The 19829-nt window shown below is 41.9% G+C and overlaps 1 protein-coding gene across 2 annotated transcripts in view; it reads left to right on the forward strand.

Moving 5' to 3' along the window:
- The first annotated feature begins 260 nt into the window (after positions 1-260).
- si:ch211-51h4.2 overlaps positions 261-19829 on the forward strand; it is a 145431-nt gene continuing 125862 nt past the window's right edge. For both annotated transcript variants that reach the window (XM_042339371.1, XM_042339372.1), the window contains exons 1-5: positions 261-372; positions 8175-8216; positions 10394-10467; positions 14516-14584; positions 16923-17007. In XM_042339371.1, coding sequence (XP_042195305.1) covers positions 360-372; positions 8175-8216; positions 10394-10467; positions 14516-14584; positions 16923-17007 — 283 coding nt within the window. In that variant the 5' untranslated portion in view covers positions 261-359. The remainder of the gene's footprint in view (positions 373-8174; positions 8217-10393; positions 10468-14515; positions 14585-16922; positions 17008-19829) is intronic.

The raw sequence follows: 19829 nt of genomic DNA on the forward strand, positions 1-19829 counted from the left end.
AATTAATGAATGACTCGATGGCTTTACAGGAGGAGCACCTGAAGTGGGGGAAGGAATGAGGAAGAGGAGGAGGAGGTGAGTTGGGGAGAGACACAGAGAGAGAGAGGGAGAGAGGGCTGAGCCGAGGAGCCACCGCCCGCCCGCAAGTGGCTGATTAACCGCAGCGGAGCCGCAGTCTGTGCGGGAGAGGGAGAGGGAGACACAGACAGACAGACAGACCGGGGGAGGGGGTGAGGGGGGGAGGGGGGGAGGGTGATGGGGGGGGAGGGGGGGAGGGGGGGGACGGGCACAGCTACAGCGCTCTGTCCCTGAAAAAGCGCAGGAAACGCCCGGACAGACGGTGGAGGGTGAGGCTGGTGATGCTGCAGTGCTGTAAGTCTTTTCTCTGCGGACAAATATAATATAATATAATATAATATGATATGAGATGAGATGATATGGTATAATATATAATTTTGCTGTAGGGCCCCGTAACCCGCCCTGTGGGGTATTATTAACCCTCCGCTGGACGCAGTTTGTCTGCATCTTCATTTCAACCACAAACACAGGAGGGAGTGTAACAAATACAACACACGTCCCCCATCCCCGGACCCCCCCTGTACCCCATCCCCGGACCCCTGGACCCCCCCTGTACCCCATCCCCGGACCCCTGGACCCCCCCTGTACCCCATCCCTGGACCCCTGGACCCCATCCCTGGACCCCTGGACCCCATCCCTGGACCCCTCCTGTACCCCATCCCTGGACCCCTGGACCCCCCCTGTACCCCATCCCTGGACCCCTGGACCCCATCCCTGGACCCCCCTGGACCCCATCCCTGGACCCCCCTGTACCCCATCCCTGGACCCCATCCCTGGACCCCATCCCTGGACCCCTGGACCCCATCCCTGGACCCCTGGACCCCATCCCTGGACCCCCCCTGTACCCCATCCCTGGACCCCTGGACCCCATCCCTGGACCCCATCCCTGGACCCCTCCTGTACCCCATCCCTGGACCCCCCCCTGTACCCCATCCCTGGACCCCCCCTGTACCCCATCCCTGGACCCCTGGACCCCATCCCTGGACCCCTGGACCCCTCCTGTACCCCATCCTGGACCCCCCTGTACCCCATCCCTGGACCCCTGGACCCCCCTGTACCCCATCCGTGGACCCCTGTACCCCTGGACCCCTGTACCCCTGTACCGCTGTACCCCTCCCTGTACCCCTGTACCCTGCCTGTATCCCTGTACCCCTGTACCCTGTACCCCTGTCACCCTGTACCCCTGTACCCCTGTACCCTGTACCCCTGTACCCCTGTACCCCTGTACCCTGTACCCTGTATCCCTGTACCCTGTACCCCTGTACCCTGTACCCCTGTACCCCTGTACCCCTGTACCCCTGTACCCCTGTACCCCTGTACCCTGTATCCCTGTACCCCCGATCCCTGTACCCCTGTACCCCTGTACCCCTGTACCCCTGTACCCTGTACCCCTGTACCCCTGTATCCCTGTACCCCCGATCCCTGTACCCCCGATCCCTGTACCCCTGTACCCTGTACCCCTGTCCCCCTGTACCCCTGTACCCTGTCCCCCTGTACCCCTGTACCCTGTACCCCTGTACCCCTGTACCCTGTACCCCTGTACCCCTGTACCCTGTATCCCTGGCCAGGGTTTCATGCTCAATACGTAGCATTTTTCTACTGGGTGTTTGGCTGCTCTGGGAACTGCAGGTTTCACTTCCCTGCAATAAAGCCAAGTCCTGAGTGGGTGGAGGGGGTTAAACCCCAGAGAGAGAAATAGGTATAGAGAGAGAGGGAGAGACGGTGGGGGTGGGTGTTAGGTCCCGGTTTCTACACTATTTTGTTGTTCTCACGAGATTTTTATTTTTATTCACCCTTTGTTTAAAAAAAAAGTGGGTTTTTTTTGTGGCCACTCAAACCCGCAACTGTTTGTGAGACGCTGCTGTGGGCAATTTGCTGCCGTTTCTCGCCCACTAAATATTGCAGCCCATTCACTCTACAGTATATTCTGTGAAACGCTTTTCAGACATTGCGGAGACCTGATAAGGCGCTATATCAAAAAGCAATTATTATTAATATTATTCGGCAATAGTAAAAAAGAGAGAAAATGATTTGATGAGATTTTGTAAGGCGAGTTTACCCCCCCCCCCCCCCCCCCCGTGTCCTGGCCAACAAACCCACCAACAAAATTGGTTATTCACTTCATGACTGTTTGTGGGACTTTGCTGTGTGCAAATTGGCTGCCTTGTTTTCTTATGAAAGTATAATTTATAAAGTCAACACATTTTACAACTACATCCTGTGAAGTGCTTTGACATGTCCTCCTGACATGAAAGGAGCTGTATCAAATGCAAGGATTATTAGTCTTGCAAAACTGCATTTAAAATAATAATAATAATAGTTCTTGCATTATCATGTAGCGCTCTGTCGTGTCGTCGAGACGTCTCAAAGCGCTTCACAGAAATGGTGAAACTCACAAGACACTGATTTTATTCTCAATAAACTTTCTAACCTTTTGAGATGTAGCAGCCAACAACTATTTCTATTCTCCCTTCTCCTCCCCACAATACACAGCACTTGCATTTGATATTGTGCCTCAACAACAATTTAGATTTACACAGTGCCGCTCACCTCAGGGAGCATCACACAACTCACACATCCACAAGATTGGCTTGGATGAAGAAGGCCCATTGGCCCTTCTGACTCCTTCATCCAAAACACTCTCCCTGCCATCTTCCTAACACAACAACAAGCAAGGATTCATATTGAATCCCGTGTCCTGGCTCCAGCCACCCTTCCTGGCCGCATGTTCCAGCTGTAAATTACCCACTGGGCAACTCCAACCAAACCCATGTCCTCTTGTTCATCTGTCTTGGTACATTCCCAAATATTGTTCTGGGTTTTACTGTTTCCCGTGACCTCTGGAAAGGCCCCTCTGAGATGTGTTATCTCGAGCTAGAGCCTGGGGAGGAGGGTAGAGGAAAATTGGCCAAATCACAATCAAAGCTTCAGGTGAGTTTTGAAGGTGGAGAGGAAGAGGGCAAGGCTCCAGAGAGTTGGCATTGGTTAGTGGTGGGAAGTGCTTTGAGGATATGAGTGTCATCCGGATATATTGCATACTCACTTAATCAAATAAGAATCAGAACCAAACATTTATTTTAACTGAGAACCATATTAAATTGTGGACAAGTTCCAGCAATGACACACTGACACTGGTTTGTTCCCCACCGTGCCATCTGTTCTCAAATATGACATCTCCTCCAAATACCAAAAATATTTTATGGAGATAATCTAGATTTGGCTGCTGACCAAAAAAATGTTGCATTAAAATCTAGATCTGTCTCTTACTGGAGTTTACTTGCTTGCTGCATGGATTTCTCATTGGAAAATAATAATAATAATCCTTGCATTTGATATAGCATCTTAATACGTAGTCAAGACATCTCAAAGTGCTTCACAGGATAAGGATATAAAGTGGATTGACTATTTTGTAGGCAAAATGCGGCAACCAATTGGGCACAGCAGTGTCCCACAAACAGCCTGACCAATTTTATGCGGGGGATTGTTGACCAGGACATCAGGATAAACTTGCTTCTCTTTTCGAGCAGTGCCAGGGGATCTTTAACGTCCACATGTACAGGCAGATGGGACCTCAGTTTAGCATCTCATCTGAAGGACTGAAAAATGAGAAATTTCACTTCAATTGGAGGAACATTTACAGTTGCATTCTGTGCTTCATTTATTCATTTCCAGCTGTTTTAGATGTCCAGCACTGATGATGAAGAGACTTTGCCCACATTACTGTGTTTCCAATGGGGGAAAAAACTTTCTAAGTGAACTTTTTAAGTGAGGGGACATAGGAAAGGAAAAATGTGTGTTCTCTCTATGCTGTTACTATACTGTATAAAAAAATAGTGTTGTATCTATTAGAAAAAAACGAAACTTTTAATTGGATCCAGGATTCAATATTTTTAAATGCTGAGTTAGAAGTTCAATACAAGGAGGTGATTAACATTTATTAAGTGAAGTCCAGGTTTCAGATGCTGATCCTTGAAAAGTGCTGAAAAAGAAGGTTCTTATTGGAAAAAAGATTAAGGTTAAAACATGTTCATGTTTTTTGATGAAGAGGTTCGATAATACCATGTTGGGGGGAGCTTATTGTGCAAGATCAGAACAGATGAAACAAGGGCATGATTACAAGGTAAAGAGGCCACAAAATAAACTTGTGGATTAGACTGCCACCTCGTGAAATGGGATGATGGTTCTGTATCAATTCAAAAGTGAATTGATTCAGTATCTAATCCATTAGATAGTAAATACTGTAGTAAGAGTAGCTTCAAAGTGGAAAAATGGTCTGACTGGCAAGTGAATTCAGCCCTAAACGGTGCAGCGTGCTTCAGAGGCTGAACCGCCTTCATCTCTTTCATACGTGTTAGTTTTATTCAGTCATGCAGATTGCTGCTTCCTACCTCCCAAAATCAAAAACTGAGACAGTTGCCTTTTAACATGGAGTATGCAATAATAATAATAATCATAATAATCAATGCATTTGATATAGTGCTTTATCACATTTTTAGATGTCTCAAATCGCTTCACAGAATATACTGTAAAGTGAAATGACTGTATTTTTGTGGGCAAAATGATGCCAAGGTTTAGATAAAACAATTAAGTCTGGATGATGTTTACAGATTTTAATTCAGTGTAATTTCTCTGTGGATTTTGTGGATGGGGCTGTCCTGGCAGGTTTAATGGGAAGTTGCGGAATGAGTAAGGCAATAATGTGTGGAGACGTAGAATCCATCCCAAGAAAAAAGAAGCTCTATTTTATTACGTTTGCAAATGCAGAAAAAGAAGTTCAATGCTGGTGACAACTCTCATTTACACAAGAGAATAATGCTAACTGTTTGATTTAAACACACCTAAGACATGCACAAAGACTTCTATTTCACCTATTTGTTGAATTTACTCACTAATTAACTTAGCTTTGTAAATAAGACTTTTAAAAACAATCAGAGCGCTGGATGTTTCGATGATATGGAGTTTCTTCTTCTTCAGAAACACAAGTTCAGATATTAACACTGCAAGTCTAGTAAATGTCATTATTCACTTCAAGCTGTTTTGTTCTAAAACATCTGCGTCTTTTGATTCCTTTAAAGCCTGAAAGGTAATTTAATGAGGTTAAAATGAAGTGTCATTAATCTGCTTAATTTAGAATCTAAACGAAAAACAATTTGCTATGATAGGCGTGTGGAACACAAAATTGTTGTCTCATTAACAAACTATTTGTGCTCATTTATTCAGTTTAGATCATCAGCAGCAACAGTCTGACCTTCAGCCTCCACCCCCCATCTCTCTCTCGGGTCTCCCCCCAGATCCCCTCCCTCACCTCTTTCAAGTCCCATTTCAAGTTCTGTTTGATCGTGCCTTTGGTCATCCTCCCTTGCCCTCTACCTCTCTTGACTCCAACCCCCAGCTCAAGTACAAGCCCTCATTGTCCAGTGCCTTGGGACGTCCCCCTGAGATGAAAGGTCTTCTACAAATGCAACTTGTTGGTGTTAGTTGCCAGTAATGGAACTGGAGATAAATGCAATGCCTTGTTTGTAACTAGTTTTCCTCTTGAAAATGTTTTTTCTTTTGTCATTTTTCTTCCCTCCCTCCCTTTTCCAGGTTGCGGCAAATTTACAGATTTTTGGAACAGTCACGAAAACAAATTGTTTAAATAATCAACATTGGAAAAACATGGGCAAAATGTCAATCAGCCACAGCGGGGGGGAAGTTAGAAGCTGCAAGTTTCTTCTACACAGTCTATTTATTTGTTTGCTTTTCTTTTGATTGTTGGCTTTGTTTACAAACCAAGCGAATTGTTATTTGGAAGCTAAAGTTAACAAATCTGGTCCTGTTTGTTACCTTGTTGTTCATAAATCATGGCATTTCGGTTTCTTTGATGTGTTTCAATTCTGGTGCTTATCCGTCTCCTTCTGTCGTCGGTGTCACATCAAAAATACACCCTACAATGTTACATCTCCTGTTGCTACAGTAATGTTCATACAGCTGTCTTGATATCAGTCAAAAATATGTTGATTGTTTTGTGTCTTGACATTTTCTGCTTTCTTGTCTTCTACTCCCATACCAAATAAGCTAAGCTTTTACAGCTCCTATCATTGTTTTGGGGAGAATGTGTAGATTGATCACTGTTGTGGATGTGGACGTGGGTATGAACTAGAAAGCACGATGACTTGAGGCTAGATGTAGTTGACGGTATTTGGTAAGTCAGCATTTAATCTTCAGTTTTGCTGAGTAGCTTTGTTCCAATTTTAATCCATCAAGTTGTGTTTTGGAATAAAATGCTGCCTGTAAGAGTGGATTTGGACATCTGAGCCCAGTAACTCCTGGATTTAGTTCATTTGTGTTTTTTGGAACATATTATTCATAATCCTAGTTTTTTTTGGGGGGGAGTGGGGATAAACTGGAAATAGTGTCATAACCCAATAATAATAATAATAATCCTTGCATTTGATATAGCGCTTTTCACGTCGGGAGGACGTCCCAAAGCGCTTCACAGAACACACTGTAAAGTGAAGTGACTGTATATTTGTGGGCGAACGCGGCAGCCAATTGCGCACAGCAATGTCCCACAAACAGTCGTAGATTGAAAATGACCAATTTATTATTGTTTTTGGTATTGGAGGGAGTATTATTAGGCTCTGTGTGGAGTAAGGAAACTTGCCCAAGGTTTCGCCCTCTGCCTGGAATTGAACTCAGGTCTCTCACTTGCAAAGCGAGTGCTCTAACCACTGAGCTACAGGACTCCTAAGCATAGCTATAAGCAGAGCCTTCTACCTTTACTTTTTTGAAGCCAGTTTCTGTACGTCACTAGTTGAGAGAACAGAGTTTTGCCAATTTTGACTGTCCTGGAGAAGGCTGGATGACAAGGTAAATTACCATCAAAATCTGCATAGTCTAAAATACACCTTTCTAGACAAATGCATTTTCTGAAAATCTTCATGAAGATCAAGGTTTCAGTGATTCCTGGAACAAAACATTTGTTAAATTTTGAATAGATTAAATGCCAGTTGACTGGATTTTGGGTTAAATTGCTTTGTGAGCCAATGCAGAGCCATTAATTCAACTTTGAAAAATATGGTCAAATTGTCAATCAGACACGGGTGTGGGGGGGAAGTTGATAAATTAATTTCTCAACAAAATAGGTGTTAACTGAGATTCCCACAATTCAATCTGAGTCACTTGCCTGATTGATCCCGAACAAATTTGATCACTGAAAACATAATTGAGCTATTCCCTGAATGCATTCTGTGCTGAATAGGTTAATTGCTATTGGAAGGGACTTTGCTAAATAAATAAATATCGCTTGGCGAGTCACGTTTCTCACTCTCTGAGCTCCCGCTTCAGTGAATGAATTAGATTGCACAAAGAGATGGGCACTAAATAAGTTACTGTTTGGCCAATAATTCATAATTACCCAAATTGAATTTTGGAATAAGTTTGTTCACCAGCCAGAGCACCTTAAACCAAATGGCCTAGGAGTGGATTACCATGGTGTACAGATACCACGGAAAAACAATTTGCTTGAGAAAGTTGAGAAATCAAAATATTTTTCAGATATTTCTCATTCGCTCCTCAAAATTAAAAACCGATTGCAAACTGTATTGTGATGATTCATTAACTCCACCATTAATCAGACAGAAACAATTGCCATAATCCTTTGATCGGATCCTTATAAAGTGATACTAACAATATCAAGGATTTGCTACCCCATCTGGATGCTGTTGTGACCCTTTCATTCATAGCGATTGAGGGAATCTGTAAATTCAGGAGAGAAAAACAACAAATTACATTTCACATCAGGAGGAGGTCCCAAGAATGTAGAAAACCTACAAAAGGAACCTGTGTGTTGTATGGAATGGGAAATAACTGACAAGGAGTTTGAGGCAGATCACTGGTTTCATTTGATAACGTTGTAAGGGTATCAACTCATCCTTAAATTGTGTCTGTATTGTATAGCCTCATTGGCGTTCACGCGTTCCTGTTGAAAATATGTTTTCATTCCCTTAAGTACCGTTAATGCTGATTTCACAAATTTTACTTCTGTTTGTTTTTTTATCGATTATGTATCGACGTATGTTATAACTGGAATTTTGGTGTTTCATATTTTGCAGATTTTATTTCAATTGGCAGTATATTGGGAACTGGAATACTGGGTAAGTCAACTTAGCTCAAGGTAGAGTTTGCATATATTGCATTGGCTTTCTAAAGCAGTAAGATTGAAGAGCAAGTCTGAGTGTTAACAAAACAGTTGAGAAATCAAACTGGAAATAATAACAATAGTAACTGAAAATAATAATCATAATAATAATAATAGCAACTGGAAATAATAATAATGGTAACTAGAAATCCAGTCTGTCAGCAAAAAACCTGCTGAGATTGCTTGTCAATCCACACACGTTCGTGAAATGCAATGGTTTGTTTCCTACATATTGAACGAGAGTCGCAGAGATTTTTTTTTAGATTTTATCAAACTGTCATTTGTGGCAGTAACCTTGGGACAATTTTGAAAGATCATTTTCAAAGTTGTTTGTGTACAGTTTGTAACACGTTGCGATGCATTTGCCATGATTGTGAAAGATTTTAAAACTGTCGTTTACTTCAGTTGAAAGTATTATTTTTAGCAGTTACTGGGGGCCAAGAGAATGTTGGGCAATGCCTTGCCTGCCGCATTGTCATTGTCAACTGTGGGAATGAGGCCAACAGACCAAGTAGCTCCTCGGGCCACTGTGTACACTTTGGCTGAGAAACATTCAGCTAGCCAGTGTTTCTGATGTCAAATAGCATTTTAATAGCTCTTTTAAAAATCATTTAGTGTAACTTTACAGTGAATTGCTTTGATAAAATGGTAGTATACAGCTGTGAATAGACTGCAGTCGCTAACTAATTAATAGTCTGTTTTCCAAGATTAGCTCACGCACACACACGCACACCTCACACTCTCCCTCCCAAGATAACACCTTCCTGCAGCTTGGGCCTTGGTTCGATAATTTGGCACCCTCCCAAGTGAGCTACATTCCTGAACTAGACTAATTGATTACCTATTAAGTAATTACTTTGTGAGGAAGTGGAATGAGTACATTTTGAACCATATTCAAATGAAAAATCTATGGATATTTAATAATTGATTGCGTGAAATTGTTAAGTGAAGAGCAACCAGTTGAGTTTGATGAATAATTAAATCACGTGCGGAATGTACAAATTCTCAATTGGCTTGAGTAAATAACATAATTTCCTCACTAAAAATAAGATGCGATTTACTGAAAAATAAACATCTGTTTTGAATTAATACATTGAATAAAGGATAAATTGTTGATAATGGAACAATCTCCAACACAAGTGTTTAATGACTTGTTGATGACCTCTTTCAAACAACCTGAAATTGTACTGAAAAATTTAAGAATAGATGCAGATAAAAATCAGCAAATTGTCCATTGAACAGTAAAATTTCTGTGGTGCTCAGGTCAGGGGAAAGGATTGTTGTCTATGTAGGGAAGCTTTATAAAGATGGATTAATATTCTGAAGTGTGTGCTTTATTAGCTTGGGATTTTGTATGTGTATAAGATTTATTATTAAGATCTCTCCCCTTCCCCCCCCCCCCGCCCCACCACCGCACCAAAAAATAAATGGGTGGCATTAGGTCAATGGGGAGGGAGCAACGTGGCAGGCAAAATGCCTTTTTAAAACATTTTTGAAGCAAAATGTGATTTGTCATTCAACTTAATTCAAGGGGCAAATTTATCCAAAAGTGTTTGTTTCAAGTGACAATGCTCAGTTAATAAGGACCTGTTCGTGATGGAAACTATCTGACAACAACAAAATTACATTCGTAAAGCATCTTTCACATTGGAAGGACGTCCAAAGGCGCTGAACAGTCAGGGATCAGGACCCGAGCATGGGGGGGTGGGGGGGGCAGGGTTGGGATGAGGGAGGGCAGAGGGGGTAGGAGGATGGCTGAAGGCACGGTCAAAAAGGAGGGTCTTGAGTTTCACCTTGCAGGAGGCAAGAGAGGAAGCGAGCGATGGGGTAATGGGATGGAGTTCCAGATGGTGGGGGCAGAGAGGCTGAAAGCCCGGCCACCGATGGTAGGGCTGGTTGGGCGAGAGACATGGAGCAGGCCAGAGCCCGCTGCATGGCGGGAGCGGGCAGGTTGATAGGGTGTCAGCAGGTCAACGATGTAGGAGGGGGGGGGGGGGGGGGCAAAGCCATGGAGGGCCTTGAAGGTAAGGACGAAGATACGAAAATCCAAAGTGCATGAAAGAAGCGAGAACCGTTAAGTTTTGTGAACTGTTTTTGTTTGTTTAATTGAGAATGTTGTGTTGGTCATTGCAGGGTTGCCTGTCACAATCGCTCACGCTGGATTGCAACCATTTTTGGTTTCATTCGTGATTGGGTTCTTCATGCAGGTAGGAATCCAGAGAGGAGCAGCCATAAATAATTGGTATGACATGGAAATCCATTCATTTTTCGTGATCTCAAGCTGCATATCATTGCATGAAAGAAAAATATGCTGTTTCATATCAAGATTTTGATTTCAAATGAAATCCTGGAGATTGTTCCTGTGAACAATTTCGAGGGTTTCTTTTTCTTTCAAAGGATGAAAAGCTTTAAAGTCAAAATGGTTCCTTTTTGTAGGACAGAACAAAATAAGTGTGACACAAATGAATGTTAGCATACAAAAATGATTTTGATTAAACTGGTTTGATTCCATGTGGACTTGGCAAACGTTTGTTTGAACTGAATACTTATTGGGCAATAAAATAAGCTTAAAATTAACGCACTTTATGTAATAGTGATAAAGAAGCAAATTTTCTGAGAGACTGAAAATATTTTTTTTGATGGCTTGTGGTTTACTTTGAAACCAACATGAGTGGAAGGAAATGAAACCAGTGCTTTGACATTGGACTTTGAAGAGACCATTTCTGAGCAGTAGCTGAAACTATTCACATCACATTCATTAATAGAGCAATGGTGCAAATATGTATCCCACTGAAACAACCTTCGTAAATTACTTCATGATTGCATGACTCACTTTTTTGTGCAGAGAAACCAATGAATAAACTGGGGTCAGTTACAGAGGGTAACGCAAATAATTTATCCCTAAATTAATTGGTTATGAAGAGATGCTTAAGGCAATGCAAATCAAAGCCCAATGGAAGACGCGTTATTTATTTTGTTTTAAATAAATCAATGGGTGGATGTGAGAGAGTTATTTTTGTGAGCTGAACACAGGGAGCACCACCTGATCTAGGCTAATGTGAGCAGTTATTAATAATAGACCATCTCCCACTGTCGTGAATATGAAAACAATGAAGAAGAACAGATTATTTGTGCTTCAGTATTTAAAATAGTTCTTAAAAGAGACAGAGGAGAGGTGAGGAGAATGTTTTTCACGCAGCGAGTTGTTGGGATCTGGAATGCATTGCCTGAAAGGCTGGTGGGAGCCGATTCCATAACAAATTTTAAGAAACAAGTAGATAATTATTTGGGGAGGACAAGTTTGCAAGGCTATGATGAGAGCGCGGGGGAGTGGGGTTGATCAGGGCTATGGGGGGAGAGCGAGGCAGTGGGGTTGATCAGGGCTATGGGGGAGTGGGGCTGATCAGGGCTATGGGGTAGTGGGGTTGATCAGGGCTATGGGGGAGTGGGGTTGATCAGGGCTATGGGGGAGTGGGGTTGATCAGGGCTATGGGGGAGTGGGGTTGATCAGGGCTATGGGGGAGTGGGGTTGATCAGGGCTATGGGGGAGTGGGGTTGATCAGGGCTATGGGGAGTGGGGTTGATCAGGGCTATGGGGGAGTGGGGTTGATCAGGGCTATGGGGAGTGGGTGGGGAGTGGGGTGCTGATCAGGGCTATGGGGGAGTGGGGTTGATCAGGGCTATGGGGGAGTGGGGCTGATCAGGGCTATGGGGGAGTGGGGTTGATCAGGGCTATGGGGAGGGAGAGGGGGAGTGGGGTTGATCAGGGCTATGGGGGAGTGGGGTTGATCAGGGCTATGGGGAGAGAGTGGGGGAGTGGGGCTGATCAGGGCTATGGGGGAGTGGGGTTGATCAGGGCTATGGGGGAGTGGGGTTGATCAGGGCTATGGGGGAGTGGGGTTGATCAGGGCTATGGGGGAGTGGGGTTGATTTGGAAGCTCTTTTCAAAGAGCAGCACAGACACAATGGGCTGAACGGCCTCCTCCTGTGTTTTATGATTCTATGAATAGTATTGGGCAATATAGGCTTATCAGAAGATGGAACTACTCAGCACAAGATCTCAGCTTGATCCCAAACCAACAGAGTGAGCTGGAGTATAATGAATGTTCTTATCATTCCTATATTCTTAAATATTATATTCTTGAAGTGCCTTACTCCGGCTAATTTTAGATTTTGTTGCCTTTATATTTGGAGCAAAGTGCAAGCTTTCCAATTTCACACCCTGTTGATTATCCATGTTTCCAGAATTCTTGTTTTTTCTCTCTCTGTCACCTTTGTACTGTTCTTACATTTACGCTGAAGCTTCGGGGCTGAATGGAGTACCTGTGGAAACACAAACGATCACAAGATCCCTTGTTAATTCCTACAACACATTAAATATTCACAGCTCAGTATTGAACTGTTTTTGGTCTGCTCACCAATATTCCCTTGAACGTTCTTTGACTATATGAGGAACTTTAGTGCAGTTAAAGAGGTGGGTGTGCAAACCTTTTAGTAACTTTAAAGAAATCTTAAATGCTCATTGTAAGCTCGGTTCAATCCCTGGTATGAAGATTGGAAAGCATAAATTGGATTTCTGTTGCAGATTTGGTCATGTTTGGAGTTAATATGGCTTTAATTTTATCAGTACACACTAGGTGTGGAAGGTACTTGAATTATATATTTTACCATGGATTTTGTAAGAGATATACAGTATTGAATTTATAATCCTCTTCAACAATTTTGGGGGGATTTAATTGAGTTGGGCAAAACTCAGCAGAATTTAAAGCTTCAACAATAATCGATCTGTTCAACAATGATGATAACCACAGAAGATCGATTAGTGCCATTCGAATTCCTTTTGATACTTTTGCTCTCAATGCAATCTATTATATTGACCTCAGTACAAGTTTCTGAATTGAATCCCAATTTGTACTTATTACCACTCGATACCATTGGTGTATCAATTCAGTGGGGTTAGCAGTGAATTAACCTCTTACCATCTTCGATTTTTTTGGAATATTTTTGTATTACAGTGCGATTTTTTTTTAAAATTGAGATATTCTTACATTCTGAAGATTACAGCAAGTTCCTATGGGATTCAAATACTTGGCGAGATAACGGCACTGTCAAAACATTGATGTACGTGGATATGAAGACATTTTAAACAAAATTGGCGGCTGGCTTTGGCATCTTTTGTTTTGAGGAAGTCTTGTGTCCTTTTCATGTCAAAAAATATTAGTGCTAACCTCTGCAGCCTGTGTCCTCTCCCGCACCGGGCTCTGTGATCCTATCACCCCCATTCTCACCCGACTCCACTGGCTTCCCCTCACACAGGGGATACGGTTCAAGATCCTGGTCCTCACCTTCAAAGCTCTCCATGGTCCTGCTCCCCCCTACCTCTCCGACCTCCTAACCCCCAGCATCCTGCTCGCTCCCTCCGCTCAGTGGGCTCCGGCCTGCTTCACGTCCCCCGCCTTGCTCGCCCCACCGGGTGGGGCTTCAGCCACTCTGCCCCCACCCTCTGGAACTCCATCCTGCAGTCCCTCTGCCTCGGCCCCTCCTTTGCCTCCTTCAGGACCCATCTGAAGACCCTCCTCTTCAATCATTCTTTTGATCACCCCTGCCCTCCACCCTCCCTGATCCCGATGCCCAGCTCGGGTCTGAAAATAGGTCTGTCCAGCGGCTTGGAACATCTTTAGAAATGTAATTTTGTTGTTGTTCTGCCCACCCATTCCCGCACAAGTGCAGGTTGGAACCATGGCCTTATTGTGTCAATGCCTGTAAACATTAGGCCTATAATGATCTGAACAACTTTTTAGTCGAATTACTACTTCAGGTTAATGAGACGAGGTTATGCACAATTGTTGTTTTTAGTTTATTTTTTCATTCTAAATGCAGTGATTGTGTAGATTTTATAAGGTAATAATCCTTACGTTTGATACAGCGCCTTATCACATCTTCAAGACGTCTCAAAGAGCTTCACAGGATACACTGTAAAGTTAATTGACTGCGTATCTTGTGGGTGAAATTTTTAATACAATTGCAAGCAACCTTAGAACAAGAACATTAGAAAATGAAGACTATGTTTTACTTGATAAGTGAACTATTTTCATTGTTCTGAATCTAATCCTAAAATTCTAATATTTCCATTAGAAGCATAAGAATTCAACAGTACAACAATAAAGAAGTTTTGGATTATTCTTCTGTTACTTTGTGGGGGGGAATTTACATTGGGTAATGAAATGTATATTTTTATGTTAATGTATTTTTCAGGTGCTTCTGATTTATTTGTTTGTGGATTTACTGCAACGATGTCGTGTGGCTCAAGCTGATTCTGTGAAGGTAGGTTTTACTTTATACCGTAATATTGCAAGGTTTAGTTTACTAAATACTGAGATATTGGCTAGATGCATGCATAGGTTTTAAGCATAATTATAGAGATTAAAAACGAGAACACTACCTACCCGACTAAGATTTCAGCCTAATTTTTTAAATTGTATTTGTTCCGTCAATCCTTTTATTTCAGCTTGTTGATTTCCATGCGGGATTCTACAGGGCTGCTCACTGAAGGCGGAACCTAATGTCCCTTGAATTTGTCAGGCAGCAGGCTCCTAAATTGATAGCATGCTTCTAACTAATGCTGCATGCTTCATTCTTTAAGTGTTCATTTCCATAATATACTTTCTATTCTTTTGGTGTAACTCTGATGGCGACTAATTTTTCAGCTACTATATTAAGTTAGTGCAGCGCCATTGACTGCTGTTTTAGTAAATGGCTGTACAAATGCATTTGGACAATGACAGCAGTATTCAGGGCTGAGCACTACAGCAAGCTCATCATTCACAGTTCAGAGTGATACAGATAGAGGGGAGATGGGCTATTACTATAGCAATAGTTGCTGACTGACATTATCCGCTGGACAAAATTGCAATTAAAGCAGAATAAGTTGAGGACTCGTACGCATCACCTGAATTTTACAATTAAGATTATTTTTTGAATGCCTTTTGCCGCAAGATTGTATTCATCAAATTTCTAATCTTTATTGTACATTTGTGTACAACGTACCAATGATATCTGCTGCTCTTGGTTTTTTTAAAAAAAGCTTATGTTGGAAAAGCAGCATTGACGGGATTTCATCAGTATTGTGTTCGAAAGTTTTATTAGGGGAATTACTGTGATCCAAAAATCAGTGAATTTCAGAAGCATTTAGATCTTGTTCAGTGACAATATTATGGTTCAATGATTGGAAGGTTAGCTATACCATCTGAGAATAATAATAATCCTTGCATTTGGTATAGTGCCTTATCACGTCTTCGAGACGTCTCAAAGCGCTTCACAGAATAGACTGTAAAGTGCAGTGACTGTGTATTTTGTGGGCTTGTGTATTGAGGAGGAGGAGGGAAGAGAAATAGATGGCTTTTTTGTTCAAGAAAGTGCAGTATATACAAAATGCAAATCACAATTCCTTGAAGTGATTGATTAAACAGTTGTCGAGTCAAAGTTGTACTAATTCTAGTTTTCCGCATGGTTTGTCCAGAAAAAGGTTTTCTTAAGTTTTTTTGAATGGATTTATAGAAGACAATCACTGGAAGCACAGTATTATTGCTCAGGAAGATTAACGCTGTGAACAAGATGAAACTTGTTGCTCAATCACTGTGAAATTTAATTTTTCCGATTTTGTTCTCATTGCACACATATGACAACAGCAGTGATTCCAGAGAGGAAATCGACCAGGGAATATAATCCCTCAAATGTTATTTTGCAGTTTGCAACATTGACATCTCTGCAGAGAGAGAGAGAGAGGAAGAGAACAATGCATATCGTTTTGAAGGACTAGGTTTGGCTTTAAAGGAAGTAGATTGAATATAATTGAGATGTAAGCATAATTTCTAATGGTGCCTCTTCCCCCCCCCCCCCCCCCCCCCCCCGACCAGAGCACTTTATAAACATACTACAAAGGAATTTTGTTCAGTTTCTTTGTTTTGTCTATTCAAGAAATTTGTTGTACCCCCTCAAAAGAAAATTCATAAAAATTCTAACCGTTCTGAAGGGTAATTCAGCAAAGCAATTTTGTTCCATTTCCCTGTCATCTTAAAACCACAAGGAAATGGCATTAGTTGAAAACCTCCCAATAGCAAGTCATCAAAATTCCAACCTTCACAAAAAGAATTAATAAAGCAGTTTTGTTGCATTTAGCTGTCAGTTTTGTTAAATACACAGAACCATTTATAGAAAAAAAACATTCGATAGACCATGTCACGAATGCTCTAACTGTCCCTGAAGAAATTAATTTTACAATCATTTTCTCCACGAAACATAATCTTAAACACTTGATCAAAGAAATTGCACTTGTTGAAAACCTTAGTAGACAGTTGCCTGGCCGGCCCTTCACTAAAGGCCTATATTATTCAGTATATATTGTAAAACAAAAATCTTGACTTTTATTTTCCTTTCCTTTTTTCCCTGGGCCATCAATAAAGGCAAGTTAGAATGCGTGTGATCCTCCTTCCCAATTAATAAATATTTCAGAAGTTAATATTGTGTTTAATTTGGGTATTATAAATTGAGGGCATAGCAAACAATGAACATGAACTGGATTGAAAACGATTTGGATATTTTCAGAAACTGGGCAAGTCGGTGGCAAATTCTGTCATGAACATTTGTTTTACATGTTCTGAAGGCGGAAAGAATTCTAATGCAAGATGTGAGCGATCAAGACAACATTCCAAGTCCTGTGGAAGAAGATGAAGAAACTGAAGATGCAGGTAAATATTTTATGCTTTAAAATAATATTTTGTTTACAAAATATCCGTGATTGAAAAATCGTCCATTTCCATCTAACGGTGAAGCTATAGAAAATAACATTTAGATGTGGACGAAATACAGTCCTGGTGAGATCCTCGCATTTGATATAACATCACGTCGTCCATCACATTAACATCTCAAAGCACTTCACGGGGTTTACTGTCGAGGTACAGGGACTGTTTTGAGTTATACGCCAAGAATAAGGAGAGTATTACAAAGCTTAGTTTCGGGGAAAGCAGAGCACCTGTTCTGAACATTTCAGATCCCTGTTTCTATGGAGATTTGACACAGCATGATTCTAGCTGCTGGGATTGCAACTGCGTCAGCGTGTCATTTAAACGGTGTGAAATTTATACTGCAAGAGTTGCAAAGCTTCGGGCCAGCTACTGTCTGAATAAATAACCCATATATGTGTGAACAGAAATGAATGCAATTTTTTTTCAAAAACCGAGATCCAAAGTTTTATTAAAGTTGTGATAACGGTATCTGGAATTGGATTTGATATTCTTTCCCAATTGAACAATAGAATTTCAAACATTGGTTTTCTGAATTGATTCTGTTTGCATCTGAAGGCTACATTACGGAGAGCTGTAAAATGGAGCAGCAGTTTATTTTACATGTATCAAAGACGTGAGATTTGCTTCCTCAAACTGAATCATATCTACTTTTTAAGTATACAACTGTGCATCAGGTATCGTGAGATAGCTGACAGACAATGGGTAGAATCATGTAATATTGTCGGCCTCCCCAACTCTTCCCTCCACAAGCTGAAGATCACCCAGAACTCTGCAGCTCGTGTCCTCTCCCGCACCAGGCTCCGTGACCCCATCACCCCCACCCTCACCCGGTTCCACTGGCTCCCCATCCCTCAGAGGATCCAGTTCAAAAAATCCTTGCCTTCAAGGCCCTCAATGGCCTTGCCCTCTCTGACCTGCTGACCCCTTATCATTCTGTCCGCTCCCTCCGCTCAGCAGGCTCTGGCCCGCTCCATATCCCCCGCCCAGCCCGCCCCACCATCGGTGGCCAGGCCGTCAGCCTCTCTGCCCCCACCCAATGGAACTCCATCCCACATTCCCTTTGCCTCGTTCCCTCCCGTGCCTCCTTCAGGGCACACCTCAAGGTTCTTCTCTTCAACCGTGCCTTCGGCCACCCCCCTACCCTCCCTCCTCTGCCTCCACCCTCCCTGATCCCAACCACCCACCCCCAACTCCGCTCAGGTCCTAATCCCTGACTGTCCAGCACCTCCTAACATGAAAGGCGCTGTCATGTCATTTTGTGTTGTATTAGATCCAGGCATTGATGCCAGACACCATGGGACCCAATTGTAACTAATGAGAAATATCTAAATGTTTAGGAAACTTGGACCATTACATATATACATGTATGTACTGGACAAACTCATCTCAAACTCAACTTCCATTGAAAAGGTGTTTGCTCTCATCCAGGTTAACTTTAATAATAATAATCCTTGCATTTGATATAGCGCTTTTCACGTCGGGAGGATGTCCCAAAGTGCTTCACAGAATATACTGTAAAGTGAATTGACTGTATATTTGTGGGCGAACGCGGCAGCCAATTGCGCACAGCAATGTCCCACAAACAGTCGTGGATTGAAAATGACCAATTTATTATTGTTTTTGGTTTTGGAGGGATTATTATTAGGCTCTGTGTGGAGTAAGGAAACTTGCCCAAGGTTTCGCCCTCTGCCTGGAATTGAACTCAGGTCTCTCGCTTGCAAAGCGAGTGCTCTAACCACTGAGCTACAGGACTCCACACTTTTAAGATGTTTGTGCAAACGTTGGAAGGATAAACAATGATAATAAATAGATTTTTCTCACAAATCATTAATTGTTCAGCGAAGGGCAAGTGAGAGTCACCAATTTTTTAAAAAATTGGTGTTTTTGAAAATAAAAATGCTAATTTCAACGGAGTTTAACCTACAATTCTATGGAGTTTGGAAAAGCATGAAGTATTTGCCAAAAATTGTGCCTGGTTTCCTTTATGTCAAATGCAAGGATTATTATTACATAGTCCCTGAGTGTCACTTGGTATCGCTCTTGCAGAATGAATGAAAAGGTGCTTCAGATGTCTGAGGCTGGTAGTGAGACAAAGCAAGACCAGATGGTTTTAGCTGGCGATTGCATTCACCATAGGGAACGTAAACAGCGGGGGCAAGAACACAGGCACTGATTTAGAAGCAGAAACGTAGATGTTACCTAATCAGTCCAGACTGAGCTTAGCAAATTGATTCATTAAGAGTTTTGGACAAGGGTACACCAGAATAGTTGGCTAATGAAGATAAATTGTATGGGGAAATTCAGCACAATTGAAAACTGCTCAAACTAAAAACATCTAACCCTTCCTTGTTTATGAAGGCTCTCCAATACATCAAAAGTAATTAGCTGAAGTAATGAGAATTCATAACTAAGCATTTTGTAAAAATGAAAATCAGAGATACAAAAACCCCAGTTTTTTCCACTTTGTAACTTATTGTAAACTGTTGTTCCTTTTCTCAACTCTGTTTCACAACAAAATCTGTATTTGTAACCACATTAGGAATAATTGAACCAATTTTTTCTGAAATAATATAAAATCATGTGGATGCTTTCTGTGGTAAAGTACGTGAAATAGCAATATTGAGTGAACTTAAATACTTTCAGATAGTAATGTGTCTCTGTTTTTTGCATGTGTCTAAATTCAAGATAATGTATTATCATATTTGGCATGTTTTTCCAAAGCTTTTTCTTTCGCAAGCACATGTGGGAACATCCAGATTAACTTC

The sequence above is a fragment of the Callorhinchus milii genome, unplaced genomic scaffold (assembly GCF_018977255.1).
Source record: "Callorhinchus milii isolate IMCB2004 unplaced genomic scaffold, IMCB_Cmil_1.0 Scaffold11, whole genome shotgun sequence".
Classification (NCBI taxonomy): domain Eukaryota; kingdom Metazoa; phylum Chordata; class Chondrichthyes; order Chimaeriformes; family Callorhinchidae; genus Callorhinchus; species Callorhinchus milii.